This window comes from Physella acuta, unplaced genomic scaffold (assembly GCF_028476545.2).
Source record: "Physella acuta isolate Inbredline_101_S28 unplaced genomic scaffold, ASM2847654v3 ptg000744l, whole genome shotgun sequence".
NCBI lineage: Eukaryota > Metazoa > Mollusca > Gastropoda > Physidae > Physella > Physella acuta.
Genome location: NW_026732262.1, coordinates 1 through 15,000, shown reverse-complemented (window position 1 = coordinate 15,000; position 15,000 = coordinate 1). Strand labels below are relative to the sequence as shown.

The 15,000-nt window shown below is 35.7% G+C and overlaps 2 protein-coding genes across 3 annotated transcripts in view; both read left to right on the top strand.

The window, feature by feature from the left end:
• The window catches only part of LOC131950191 (serpin I2), a 12,009-nt gene extending 9,254 nt beyond the window's left edge, over positions 1-2,755 (top strand). For both annotated transcript variants that reach the window (XM_059312250.1, XM_059312249.1), the window contains exons 6-8: positions 118-271; positions 1,232-1,414; positions 2,083-2,755. In XM_059312250.1, coding sequence (XP_059168233.1) covers positions 118-271; positions 1,232-1,414; positions 2,083-2,294 — 549 coding nt within the window. In that variant the 3' untranslated portion in view covers positions 2,295-2,755. The remainder of the gene's footprint in view (positions 1-117; positions 272-1,231; positions 1,415-2,082) is intronic.
• Positions 2,756-5,964: 3,209 nt separating this feature from the next.
• On the top strand, positions 5,965-13,973 carry LOC131950197 (serpin B3-like). The gene is made up of 6 exons (XM_059312256.1): positions 5,965-6,075; positions 7,383-7,599; positions 8,763-8,887; positions 9,460-9,613; positions 12,667-12,852; positions 13,783-13,973. Exons 1-6 carry the CDS (start codon positions 5,965-5,967, stop codon positions 13,971-13,973), a joined length of 984 nt encoding a protein of 327 aa, XP_059168239.1.
• The last annotated feature ends 1,027 nt before the right edge of the window (positions 13,974-15,000 follow it).

The window sequence follows — 15,000 nt, the reverse complement described above, 5'->3', positions numbered from 1 at the left end:
ATATATATATATATATATATATATATATATATATATATAGAGAGAGAGAGAGAGAGAGAGAGGAGAGAGAGAGAGAGAGAGAAGTATATATGTTTAGTTAAAGTGTTTCTTTCTTAGCCTTTTAAGACTGAAATGTTGAGCGGAAAAATGAGAATACTTTACGAGAGCGACGAACCCAATCAATTTGACGTGGCCCAGCTCGCATACAAGGGAGGAAGGTTTGGTTTGTACATAGCCCTGCCCCAGAAGGTGGACGGTATCGCAAGTCTTGGTATGTTGACAACAACATTACACACTATATACAAGATTAAATGACATCTAACCAATGTGATGTCGATTCTGGGATCATGGTTTTTGAACATTTCAGTTATTTGCAATGTTCTATTTTGAATACTTACATATAATGCATATGCAGTAACGTGACAAGCCATGGTTGAACGCACTAGGAGTCACCACCCAAATTCGAGGCACCAAAACAAAATATTACTAATTTTAATTTAACTTGGAAATCTAGTTTTACTTGCTTATTTAATAACAGATTAGTTTTATAAAAATCACTTGGCAAAGCGTGACATGGAAATTAAGAAGATCCCACATTCCCTCTAATTTTGTACAAATGATATGTTGGTTATTAGTGGAGCGGAGTCATCCTGGGCTATACGTGTGGTTACACAGTTTGGGCTACTCAACGGGTTTTGAACGTAATTATTTTTTACTTGTGTGGATTTAAGAAAATAAAATATTCAATATGCCACTAGTTGTTTTATATTGACAAAATAAAAATATGTTGAGATATTTTGTTCTGAGATATTTGTCCTGAGATACTTTGTCCTGAAATATATTGAGATATTTTTATGGGATACTTTGTTTTGATATTATTTTTATTATGCTACTTTTAAAATATTAAATATTTTTTCATATTGTCTGTTCTGGCGAAGGCGTTCATTCTAAACACATCATTTCTATTTCATTAGTAATTAGTATTACAAATGCTGCAATATTGAAATTGATTCAGGGAATTTTAAAAAATAATTTGGTATAAGCTAAACAGGTAAAAAGTGTAATCGGGTACTACTTTGGATTCTTAAAATATTGATTTGGAACACCTAGCCAATAATTCGCTCGAATTCAATTTGTAGTCCTATAAGTTTTAAAATCAACAGATATAAAAACAAAAGGATGTGAATTCTCGAATTTCGTGTCAGTAATTTCAAACAAAAATATTTCACAGAAAAACATCTGTCTGATCCGCATAACATCAACCGCCTTTTCGCCAACCTGACCGCCATCGATGCTGAGGTGAAGATTCCGAAGTTCAAAACTGAGACAACGCTGGACTTGATAAAACCTCTCAAAGAACTTGGTATAGTCAAGGCTTTTGGTCCCGGCGCTGAATTTCCTCGCATCACCTCAGGTAACCAAAGATCTAATTCCATCGTTTAATTCTCTAAACCAAAAAATATAAAACAAATTTACTTTTAGTCTTAAGAAAACAATACGGTTTTCTGAACGTTTTTTTTTTCCTAACAATGTGTTTAGTAGAATTTTAATTAATAAATCCATTCAGTGAATTTCGAAAACAAGATTTTTACAATATAAAATTATAAAATAGATTTTAAATTTTTACCCAACTATTCAAAGCTAAAATACACAGTATACTATTGGTGTTTTAAAACACTGGGCGTCTTAGGTAAAGTGGCACATAGGCAACACATTAGGTAGGAATTTTTTCCTAGATAGAGTCTAGAAAAACAATCCTCCCCCCCTCCCCACGCTACATTATCTTTTCCCGTTAGTGCCCAAGACAGATGGTTCAGATGATGTAGAGTTTGCCTATTTTAGGGACCTAGGCATATGAAGAGAGAGTGTAGTCAGCACCTTGCCCAGCCGCCTTGAAACCGGATTCGAAGTCGAGACTTTCGGGCTCTTTCCATATATTTACATATACATATATATATATATATATATATATATATATATATATATATATATATATATATATATATATATATTTCTGTATGTGTGCTAGTGTACGTGTTTTGAAAAACGATATTTTACTCTTAAAATGACGTTCCCCCACAGACAAAGCCCACATCAGCCGAGTGAAGCACCAGGTTAGATTCGACGTCTCAGAGACAGGGACTATAGCGGAAGTCGATCTAGAATCTATCAAAGAACCAAAAAAAGACTCTACAAAACCAAAAGTCAGATTTGTCGCGGATCATCCATTCCTGTATTTCCTCAGGGATAAAGAAACCGGACTAATTCTGCTCCAGGGAACATTTTCCGGCTAGGAAGCTCGAAATAAAACTTTAGATGAACTGAGGAAGATTTTTTCATGTTTATTTATCTAAGTAAAGCACTATCAACTGAAATGTCTGTCAGTTCATACTTACATACAGTCAATGCATTGTAAATACATTTAAAAGTTCTTCAAAGGATTACTAAAGATTGCTGATTGTAATTCCCCATGTTGCTTTAAAAACGTTTACAAACTGAAAGTTTCTTTTCTCTAAGCCTCTGGTTCTGTACAGCCAATCAATGCTTGTCTTACGAAAGTGTAACTCTGGGTTGTATTGTAGGCTTGATGAAAATAAATAGATATGTAGCATTAAACTTAAGCAAAAAAATATTTTTAAGTTCTCTGCATTTGCAATTTTTATATAATTAAATCTTAAAACTTGAAATTTAAAAAAAAATTCAAGCTGACAAGTTGTTTTAATCAATTTTAACGTCCTTTTAACTCAAAATTGACAGGAACAAAAATACGATTTGTATCCATGTAAACAATAATGATTGAAGGATATTCGCCACCTCGGTCATATCCATTGTGGTAAAATAAATCTTTTTCAATAATACAATTAAGAAAGAAGAAAAAGAAATTAAAGAAAAAAAATCTCAACTAGTTAGCTTCAATCTATTCATGTTCTGAACAGTATAGAAACGTAATTTTATTTTGCTGTAGCCAGCAGATTAAGGTGATTAGCTAAAGCTAGTACATCCAATGCAACAGGGATAAGCACTAATCAAGTTGACGCTGCATGACTAATCAATACACATCCAATCGATCACGACACAATAAATCATGATATAGTCAGCCAGGGTACAGTCAATGAGGTGATAGTAAACCAGGGCTCATTCGGTCGTTCAGGGCAGAGTGAATCGGGGCTCAGTGAGTCTAGACACAATTGATTAGAGCTCATTGAGTCTGGACACAATTGATTAGGGCTCAGTGAGTCTAGACACAATTGATTAGAGCTCAGTGAGTCTAGACACAATTGATTAGAGCTCAGTGAGTCTAGACACAATTGATTAAAGCTCGGTGAGTCTAGACACAATTGATTAGAGCTCATTGAGTCTGGACACAATTGATTAGAGCTCAGTGAGTCTAGACACAATTGATTAGAGCTCAGTGAGTCTAGACACAATTGATTAGAGCTCAGTGAGTCTAGACACAATTGATTAGAGCTCAGTGAGTCTAGACACAATTGATTAGAGCTCAGTGAGTCTAGACACAATTGATTAGAGCTCAGTGAGTCTAGACACAATTGATTAGGGCTCAGTGAGTCTAGACACAATTGATCAGGGCACATTTAACCAACGGACAGTAAATCAGATCAAATTTAATTAGGACATAGTGAATGAAAAGATTCACATTACATCAAGAGACGACGAATCATATCAACATGTTACCGGGCACAGTGACCTTATCTGTAATGTAGATATTTTAAATAACGTGGATGCCGCATGTTAACAGAATATATCACACTAGTACACGTCATTTTTATACTAACTTGAAATGGATAACATTGCAGTTTTTTTTTAATTATAAATACATGTCTACACGCATACATATACGCGTTATATTTAACAAGGCATTGAAATAATATGCACAGTCCCTTGTGTTATTTATTCGTAAATTTATTACCCGCATGTATTATCGATTTCTATTGGACAATTTCAGTCTGGGAGATTATTCATCTATTGATAAATCCCTTAACGCGTCACTACGGTCGCTATACAGATGATGCAGTGGCGTCGCTACTTTTCTCTCAGTTTTTACTTTATAAATATTGATATTAAAACATAATGAAATTCGGAAACATATATAAAATATTTTTTAATGGTTTGTTTCGTTCTAAGTTAGAATAGATAAAATGTTCACGTGATATAAAATGCAACAGTCTAATCTCAAACTTAATCTTTCATGAACCATCTTTACGTTTGTAATAGTTTTAACAAAATAAAGGTCTAACCACTTAAAGATTGTTTCAAAGTAAAACAGCAGTTTAGACATTTTTATTATTTCTAAGATGATGAAATTTTGAGAAACTATTAAAATTGTGGGCCCTGGGCACATGCCATGTTAGCCCACCTCTTATGCTCCACTGGCTTTACGTTATTCCGTATCGAATTACGTATTAATTATAATTATAATGTGAGAAAAAAGTTACAGTAAATCAATGGAGACCTGACCACCGTTATCACACGAGGATAAAACAGACCACATAAAGTTTTACAGTGTTTTCTAGAACTACAATTCACATATCCAGGTAAGTGTTGTATAAAGTGTTTTAAATTTAAAACATAATGTAACGATCGTGTTTCCTTTTCACGAAGTTACACACTACAGCTAATTTATTAAATAAACTTGGGGAAAAAAGCGACTAATTAAAAATTCACAACCCATAAAACAAATGTTTTATTTCATAATAAATCACATGACGTCTTTCTAGATCTACGTTTATCTACACGTCTTTGTTGTCCATTATTTGGATGCAAGACACTACTCCACAGTGTTTTTCCAGACTTTTTTCTCCGGGTGGAGAGAGCACTTGAAATTTTCGGGGGGGGGGGGGGGGGGGGGGCGGACTAAAATCTCCGTGGGGGGGGGGGGGGTGGACACTGTTTAAAGTTTATATTTTCTATATGAATTCCATTTCGTTCCGGGGGCGGGGGGAAGGCTCTGTAAACCCCCTCCCCCTCCCCCGAAGAGATGCCTGGAAGAAATTCTGCTACTCTAATCTTTTATTATGTGATATTGTAAGGAAGAATCTTGCCCACCCAAGGATATGACCGTATCTGGCAAAAATACAGACATTTTCTCAACTTCAACCAATCCCACTTTATATAATAGAGGTTTTTAAAATTATTACAGTGATGCAATTTAAGTTGGTTCAGTTTGTATATTATTATCTGCTTGGTTAGTATAATTTGTAATATAATTCTGTAGTTTACTCAGAAGCATATTGTTTTTGAAGATGTGTACAATTATCTAAATTATTTAATAGTATTAAAAGTATTGAATATATTGTATGAAAAATATAAATAATAATAAAAAATCGTTAAATGTTAACATTTTTTATTTACTATAATTTTCGAAAAATAATGCTGAAATAAATATTAGCCTCGGACTGTGTGGTCGAATGGAAGAGCGTTTAGCTGTCACCCCGAAGGTCTCGAGTTCGAATCTCGCTTTGGAAGTGCGACTGTAGAACTTCCCTGAGCTGTAGAGCTCTAGACTGATAATCCGAAAGTCTCGAATTCGAATGCGGATTCAAGTCAGTAGAATGTCCCTGCGTTCTCCCTTCACTGATGGGTTCCTAACATGTTAGGGAAAGCAAAGGCGGCTGGCCATAGTGCCAATGTCACAGAGACAGGCGAACGATACTTCACTTGCCCCATGGACATTTCAAGTGCGAAAAGGAACAATACTTTACTAAATGTTCGCTGGGGTGCTGCATTTTCGATTTATTAGTAGGCATTTATATATATATATATATATATATATATATATATATATATATATATATATATATATATATATATATATATATATATATATATATATATATATATATTTATATATATATATATATATATATATATATATATATATATATATATATATATATATATATATATAGGTCACTGTATTTTTTCAGCCTTTATTCACTTCTCTCTATGACATCGCTCGGCGCCAAAGGGAAAACGGCACAGGAGATGGAAAAGACGCTCGAAGACACGTCTATTGACGCGTTAGTTCAAGATTTGTACGAAGATTTAATCAAAGAGGTTTGGTTTATATACTTAATTAATAATGTCATCTCGTAACAAAATTAATAACGCTGAAGCAATCTCTCCTGAACTTTCTCGTATATTAATTATTTTTTTTAAAAAATAGAATAGAATTGCGTAGAAAAAAGAATTGCGGTTTAAATCAACATAAACACTGTATGTATCATAGAGCGGAAAATTATTTCTTTATAAAGAAAAAATTGATTAATTTTTGTTAATTAAACATCAAGATTCGGTAAAATTTTATGTCCAAATGAATTTTCATCCAGTCTATGTGTAAAGTTTTGAAGAAACTGGTCCAGTACAAGTGATCTCATTTCGGAAATCGGAAATAGTGTGAAGTAATACTTTCGTTTGCCGGGAATCAATCGAAGTATGCGAGAATTAAAAAAGTAGTATCTTATACCTGTGTTTAAAATTTCATTCACCAAACTAAAACGGTACTCAAATATCAGTTTTCTAGAAACCAGAAATAAAGTACCACTTCCGGTTATTTGAGGTCACTCAAAAATTCAAAGTAATTAAAATATAGAAGAAGCTATACTTGTGTGTGAGATTTCGTCTACCTAGCTGAAACGGTACTTAAGTTATAGTGTTCAGGAAATAAAGTACTTTTGGTTTCCGAAAATTGTTCAAATTCTAAAGAAATATGCGCGTATAATACTTATATGGAGTATTTCGTTCACCTATCTTAAACAGTACTTAAGTTATTGGCTTTCGAGAAACCGGAAGTGTAGTATATATATATATATATATATATATATATATATATATATATATATATATATATATATATATATATATATATATGTGTGTCTGTGTGAGTGTGTCTGTGTGTGTCTACCGCCCCCCCCCGAAAATCTTAAGTGCCCCCCCCCCCCCCCGGAGAAAAAAGTCTGGAAGAAACACTGTGTGTGTTTGTGTGTGTGTGTGTGTATGTGTGTGTGTGTGTGAAATTTTGTCAACATAACTGAAACGGTACTCAAGTTATTGTGTTCACAGACACACCGACATATGGACAAAATTGCAAAACTAATTTTTTCCGACTCAGAGATGTGTAAAACGTCCAGATCTGTTAAAATCTCGATTTCGATTTTTCACACAATTACAATATTTTCTCTCTACTATGTGTACGAAAATGTAAAAAAGCTTACACTTTAAAAACATTACTTAATATTAGACTATAAGAATGTATTCTTGTTTTTATTGCTTTCTACACCGAAATGTATTGATCATGAAATAATTTAAATTAATCCTACTACTTCAGGAAACCTTTGAAAAACATTTTCTTTTTCGTTTTCTAGTTGAATTCAGTCAAAGAAGTTGTCATTAGCACAGTTAACGGCATCTTCATCAACCCTGCCGTAGATATTAAGCTACAATTTACAAAACAAGTTGAAATGAAATACGGGGCGATAACCAAGAATTTTGACTTATCCGTCCCTGAAGGACCCGAGAAATCAATCAATGACTATATTGCTGAAGCCACGAAAAACAATATTAAAAACGTTCTTTCAAAAGGTTGTTTTTTAAACTACTTTATAGTGTGAAATTACGTTTGTGAAGGCCTAATAAAAACAAATTAGTTTAGGTCACCGTGTACTTCATTTAAATATTAACAAGAATTGCATGAATACAGTGGTATTCTCGAGATACGAATTTAATTCGCTCTGCAAACTTAGCTAGTATGTCGACTATTAATTCTTTCTAAACTGTAATGTTAGGAGGGATTTCTTATAACGCAATTAAGTATTACTTCTTATGCGCTTTATAAGCCGTTGACTACGATTTTAACCTGCTTTTAGTTTTTTATTTGCTTCCATAGTCTTTGTCCAACCAAGAACAATGCAGCTATCGAGCTTTACTTGTCCGGGGGGGGGGGGGGGGGGGGGGGTTGGGTTCAAAATCTGGACTTTTCGGTTTAGAAGCCATTAGCGTTACCGACTCAACCACGCCGAACCCGCTCGAATATTAATTTGCTCGTGTCTCATAGTAATTTTCTTCAATGAAATTAATTGAAATGCTAATAGTCCGTTGATGACTGTACAATGCAACCTCAGCTGTTTTTGTTACATTTTTGTGAATGAGAAAAATAAAGTCATAAACAAGAGAATGTAAAGAACTAAACTAATTTTTAACGTGTAGTTACCTTGTAAATCGGCTGACTTGTGCTTGCAAAGTATGTAAAGTAGTAGAGATAGGGGGGTAGCGCTTCACTTCGTTGTTTTTTTTTTTCCTCTTTAAATTACTATAAGTGCTACATTTTATCTCTGAATTTAATGGAACTTCACGGAACACACTTGAACTTTCATACTACCGTACAATTTGTGATGTTACTTTCACTTAATTTGTGTCACGCTTTACTCACTTTCACACGTAGGCCGTTCAGAACAAAACCTGCTTGTGATGTTTGTTTCTTCCTGCCTTTCCGAATGTTGTGGAAATTAGACAATTAGTGTCTTTACATAGCTCTGTTTTAAGACTATTTGCAGCTTCATCGAGATATTTATTTTCCACGAAATTTTAAAACTGCTAGTAAGATTCCTCGTATCTCTAATTTCGCTCGTATTTCACAGCTAAAAATTGCTCACTCGACGGTTGTAATTAAAATATTTCGTATTTTGAGGAACTACAGTACTTGAGATAAACAGATCACTAATACAACAGCATTGACACTGTTACAGGATCTATCACAGCGAACACTGCTATGGTTTTAGTCAACACAATTTTCTTTAACGGAACCTGGGAGACGGGGTTCGAAAAAACACCGAAACAAAATTTTTATAAACAGCAGGGGAAGGCAAAAGAGGTAACATTTACTTGGTTTTTGTAGTTAATAGCATACGTTGATACATGTCTCAATTATATATATATATATATATATATATATATATATATATATATATATATATATATATATATATATATATATATATTACTCCATGTGGGAGAAAGGGGGGTTATGACGATGTGTGACGAATAGGAGGATAAAGATGTTCAGAAAGTATAGGGACACTTGAATTTTTTTTTTTAAGAATTAAAAGTATCTGAATTTGCGTCGTTATTTCTCGGTTTTTTAAAAAGCTTTTTTTTCGAATTGTAAACTTCAGTTTTGAGAGGGATTGTGGGCTGTGATGTAACGTCATTTTAGAGGAGGGGGTGGGTTCTGACATTGTTTGACCATGTGTGACAACGGAGAGGAATAGGGTATAGTTAAAAAACCACCCAAAAACTGCATCATTTATTGATGAGAGTGAAAAAATAAGAGCCTGACACAACTTACTGATATACAACGATATATAACTAACAAACCAGTGTATTTAACATCAGATGATATGTTTTCTGTAGGATAAAAGTTTTTTTTTTAATTTATTTTGTAAGACCAAGATGCTAGAAATGATGACTAAAAACATGTACCTTCAATACAAGAGGGATAAAACAAACCAAGTCGACGTGGCCGAACTACCATTCGATGGAGGAAGGTTTGCTTTGTACATAGCCCTGCCACATAAAGTGGACGGTATCGCAAGTCTAGGTGTGTTTACAAAATAAAAAAAAAATACATAGGAATATATATATATATATATATATATATATATATATATATATATATATATATATATATCTATATATATAATTCTTTTCTTCGAGCCGTTAGAAAACAAGCTGCAAACGCTCTCCCTACCTCCCCACCCCTACATGGTTTTAGTGAGCTGTGTTCACTCTAAATGTTTACAAGCAGAGCCAACGATTTTAAACGTTGGGGGGGGGGGGGGGGGGGAGGGGGGATGGAAGGGGGGGAGGGGGTTATGGTCCTTAACGAGCTACTTATAGTGTTTTAAAGAAATATTTTCAGTGGCAGCGTTGGTACTGCCGAATTCACAAATTATGAATTATTGAAAATTAGAAACAACTAAATAGCGCCGTATGTTATGCCGCGGGCCGGCTCGTATATATATATATATATATATATATATATATATATATATATATATATATATATATATATATATATATATATTTATATATATATATATTCGAGATAATACGATAAGGTTGCTTATTGTATTTTGCTTTATAATGATCTGTTTAAATCGAACACGTTACCTCCCTTCTGATTTGTAAATGTGTATGTCTCCTCAAGTATATGTGTGTGCATTTACTAGGTCTATTCGTGAAGAAATGCGAAATGTATAAAAGAAACACAATGGTGTTGGTTATGCTATTCAAACATCTTTTCTTGCGCAACCACCTTAATCAAATATATTGTCTTGAGCCACCTCCTTCATCATCTTACTCCTTCGGCGCTCAAGACAAGTGTGGCAGGCGAAGTAGAGTTCATCTGTTTCAATGATCTCGGAATATAAATGCACTGTATAGCTAGTACAGTGCTTAGCTGCAGAGTACTGAGACGTCTGTAACTCGGGATTCGAACACAAGATATTTGGGTTAGCAATCGTGTTCCCTACCATCCTACCACACCCGTCCCACAACCGTCTTAGACTCAATAAAATGTTTATATTATTTTATTTTATTTTCTTGTGCAACTTTATATTCAACTACGCCCCTAATTCCAGTCAGAGTTTCTTTCAGGCATAACTTGGGGAGGGGGACAGGACCCTGACCCCCCCCCCCCGAAGAAAGTCTACCGAAGTAAGTCTATATAGAAAATATGCGTCCCCCCCCCCCCCCCCCCCCAAAAAAAAAAATTCAAGTGCCCCCCCCCCCCCCCCCCCGGAGAAAAAAGTCTGGAAGAAACACAGATTCCAGCCTGTAGTCTTACAATATACTGAATATATACACCACTTCTACTTTATTAGTACAAAAAATAGCACGGCAAAACAAATCTAAATTTAAGACACGGTCTGTTCCGACATTTTGTACAACCGCATAGATTACAAACACTAAATCGATTCTTTAATAAATAACCATCAAATTATCATCCATGTTGGCCTGGAATTAAATCAGCTGGTGTGGGAAAAAATTGGAACACCATAATTACCTGTGTATAATAAAGACAAGGATAGTATGCATTACAATTTAAATTGAAGACAGCATATAAAATGAGATATGCTTTCATCTGTTTAAAACAGGAATGTAATAAGAATTTAGGTATCCCAAATGTTAATGTTCTTTGTACGGTATATTTCAAATGCCGTATACTAATCCCTTTCAATACAAAGTTACGCAATATTTCCGTTTTGTTCTAAATAATTTAAATTTTGAAATTGATATCATAGAATAGATGGTTATTGACATATTTTTTGAAAAAATTAAAATAAATCGATTTTTTTTTTAATTGGGGTCGGCGTGGTCGAGTCGGTAAAGCTCATGGCTGCTACAAAGGCTATGGAAGCAAACCCGGAACGAAAAGCAGGCTAAAATTGGATTCAACTTCCTAAATGGCGCATAACAAGTTGACACGTATACTTAGATTGTGTTGTAGGGAATTCCTTCCAACACTAAAATTCAATTTTATAATCTGCTAACGATTAAAACACATTTTTTCCTTGGTCAAAATCTGTATTAAAAAGTTTAGCATTGCACTCTATTTTCTGTAGATTCTAGTTTTTGGGAGTATGCCCCTCCCCCCCCGTAAGAAAAAGTAGGCGAAATTGGATTTAGTGGCAAATCGATGTATAAAAAAGAATAAACTGCCCTTTGGAGGAGGTTTGTAGGCTGAGGTGTGACGTCATTTTATGGGGGGGGGGGTCTAGCTTTTTCTGACGATGTGTGACGATGGGGAGGGATGGGGTGTAAACATTGTCAAAAAAGCGTGACGTCATATTTTATGGATGATCCTTCAGTCAGTAGCTTTTTTTAAAATTAATTATTAAGCAACAATAATTTATCCATTTATTTTGAATTAATTATTTATCACTGAACATGGTGTTCGAACTTGGGCACTTAAACTTTAACGCGCGCAAACATGCGCATAAGCTTAAGTCCGCACGACAAATTTTTAAAATGTTCTACACTTATTAACGGACGGCGAGGCCTAGGCGGTAGAGAGCTAGGCTGCTAACCCGAAAGTCGCGATTTCGAATCCGGGTTAAAGTTAACAGAACCTCCCAGAGTCCATACGGCTTTGATGGGTACATGACTCAAAGTTAGTGAAAGTAAAGGCGGCTGGGTGCTGACCACATTATCCCTTCATATGCCGAGGTTATAGAAACATATGAACTCTATCTGTCCAGTGGGATCCGGACCAAAGGCCGAGATGTACAAAAGGCCGACATGGACAAAAGGCCGACATGGACAAAAGGCCGACATGGACAAAAGGCCGAGATTTACAAAAGGCCGACATGGACAAAAAGCCGACATGGACAAAAGGCCGACATGGACAAAAGGCCGACATGGACAAAAGGCCGACATGGACAAAAGGCCGAGATGGACAAAAGGCCGACATGGACAAAAGGCCGACATGGACAAAAGGCCGACATGGACAAAAGGCCGACAAGACAAAAGGCCTTTTGATTTCGGCCTTTTGTCCTACACCCCTACCCAATGGATCGCTAGGTCTAAAGAGGAATCTCTACTTTACTACACTTAATAAAAATGAAACTACCTTCAATTGTTTTTATCCAGAAAAGCTGTTATCAAATCCGGTTCAAATGATTCAGCTGTTCTCTGACATCAGATCAAAATACGTCCGAGTCAAGATTCCCATATTCACGACAGAGACGACACTTGACTTGAAGCAACCTCTCATTGATCTCGGCATGGTCGAGGCGTTTGGTCCTGGAGCTGATTTTTCTGGAATCGCCACCTCAGGTGACAAAAGAATAATTTTTTAAAAACATTTTTTTTATTTTATCTCAACTTTACGTATGGAAATGCTATTTTGAATTAGACTTTTACAAAATAATATTTTTTAAACAAATTTTATTGGAACAGAACTATGGGCTGAATAAGATTTAACAATCGTATTATTTTTACATTACTAACCCATAACCTAACCCTAATCCAACCCGAACCCCAACCCTACAGGCGGATAAGAAGTGCTTTCTATGGCATGCCTTTAAATATTCAAATGTCTCGACATCAGAAATAGGTCACAAGCGGTGGGGCTAAACTTTTCACCCGTGCACTGCATGCAGGGGCATATCTGGGCAGTGTTTCTTCCAGACTTTTTTCTCCGAGGGGGGGGGGGGGCACTTGAAATTTTCGGGGTTGGGGGGCGGTAGACTTTCTTCGGGGGGGGGGGGGCGGATACTGTTAAAAGTATATATTTTCTATATAAATTATATAATTTTCATTTCGTTCGGGGGGGGGGGGGGGGGGGTGCGGTAAAAATTTTTCCGGGGGGCTTCGTTCCCCCCCGAAGAGATGCCTGGAAGAAACTCTGTATTTGGGGCATATATATATATATATATATATATATATATATATTATATATATATATATATATATATAATAAAGAGATAGAGGGAGAGACTGTAACTACAGAACCAATTGATATTTTGACAGCCGTATGGGATGATAGTTTTATCACATTCAGTGATTCTTCCAGACTTTTGGGTGGGGAGGGGGTATTTGATTTTTTTTGGGAGGGGGGGGACACACTGATAAAACTATATAGGGGAGGGGGCCGGTGGAAGTGCTCCGGTGGCACTTACCCCCACCCTCTTTCCCCATACGCCCTTAGAGATGCCTGAAAGAAACTCAGCTCACCGCCGTGTCGATCTGTCTTTTACTCCACAGGAAACATCTGCATCAGCCAAGTCATTCACAAGGTCAGATTTGAAGTCACAGAAACCGGCAAGGTCGGGGCACCAACTTCTCCGAGTTCCGTTACGCCGGAAGCGGACTTTCTAGTGGATCATCCGTTTCTGTATTTTCTCAAGGATAAAAAATCCGGACAATTTTTGTTCCAAGGAAAATATTCCGGTTAGCTAGATCTAGATCTAAATAAAATGTACGCTAAAAAGCGTGGGTTTTTTTTTTTTGTTTTTTTTTTTTTGTGTTTTTAAATTGAAGCGAGTTTTCATAACATTAAAAAAAATTTCCGATTAAAAATGTGTTGTTTATTTTTTTAAATAATTTTTTAAATTGAAGAGTTTTCGTAAACTAATTAGATTTGTATTATATTTTAAAAGGGTGATTGGAAAGTTGTGAAGTAAAGGTGTCGCGCATGGGTTATAAATTTATCGCACAAAAATCAAACGAATACAACTAAAGGGATGATTTTTTGTGAAAATCTAGGGGGTGGGGGGGGGGGGGGGGGGTCGTCCATAACTCGTAGGGGGAGGGGGATCCGAAATTTTGCGACGCGTGTGTGATGAGGGTGAGGTGGGGAGGGGGAGTGTTCAGATGGTATGACGTCACACTTTTGCATTATAAAAAAGCAATGTTAGAAAAACTATTTTCAGCCGTTATTTCGTGTTTTAGAAAACTATATTAATAATATTGTAATAGAAATTGATTAAAATAATATATATTGACTCCATGTTTTAAGAAAACTGCAATTTTTTTTTGGGAGGGGGGGGGGGGTAGGCTGAGGTGTGAAGTCAATTAGGGGTGTCTGGCTTTTTGTGACGATATGTGACGGATTAAGGAGGATATATGTGACGGATTAAGGAGGATAGTACAAATCGTTAAAAAGGCGTGACGTCATTTATGGATAACCCAAAAAATTGAAATAGTATCGCAAACAGATTTATTTTCCGATCCTCCAACTAGACAGATAAACAGATACACCCGTTCGTTTTCAGCTAACATGAACAAACTCAGGTCTTTTAAAAAAGTTAAGCTGGTGATGTCATATGTTAAAGAATGTCAGGGTGTCATCCCACCCTCTTCTGAAACGACTATCTATATTTAATGTATGAAACAATTTTGTATGGTATCACTCTGGCGCCCCGGCAGGGTGTGATTTGGCGCCCCGGGCTCCCCCGTGAGATACTAGTGGGTCTAGTTTTA

Bases quoted from the DNA above. Each gene is read 5' to 3' on its own strand.
- LOC131950197 (XM_059312256.1), top strand. From the start codon at position 5,965: ATGACATCGCTCGGCGCCAAAGGGAAAACGGCACAGGAGATGGAAAAG. The intron at 7,600-8,762 runs GTTGTTTTTTAA...ACACTGTTACAG, and splicing joins TAAAAACGTTCTTTCAAAAG to GATCTATCACAGCGAACACT. The intron at 8,888-9,459 runs GTAACATTTACT...TTATTTTGTAAG, and splicing joins AGCAGGGGAAGGCAAAAGAG to ACCAAGATGCTAGAAATGAT.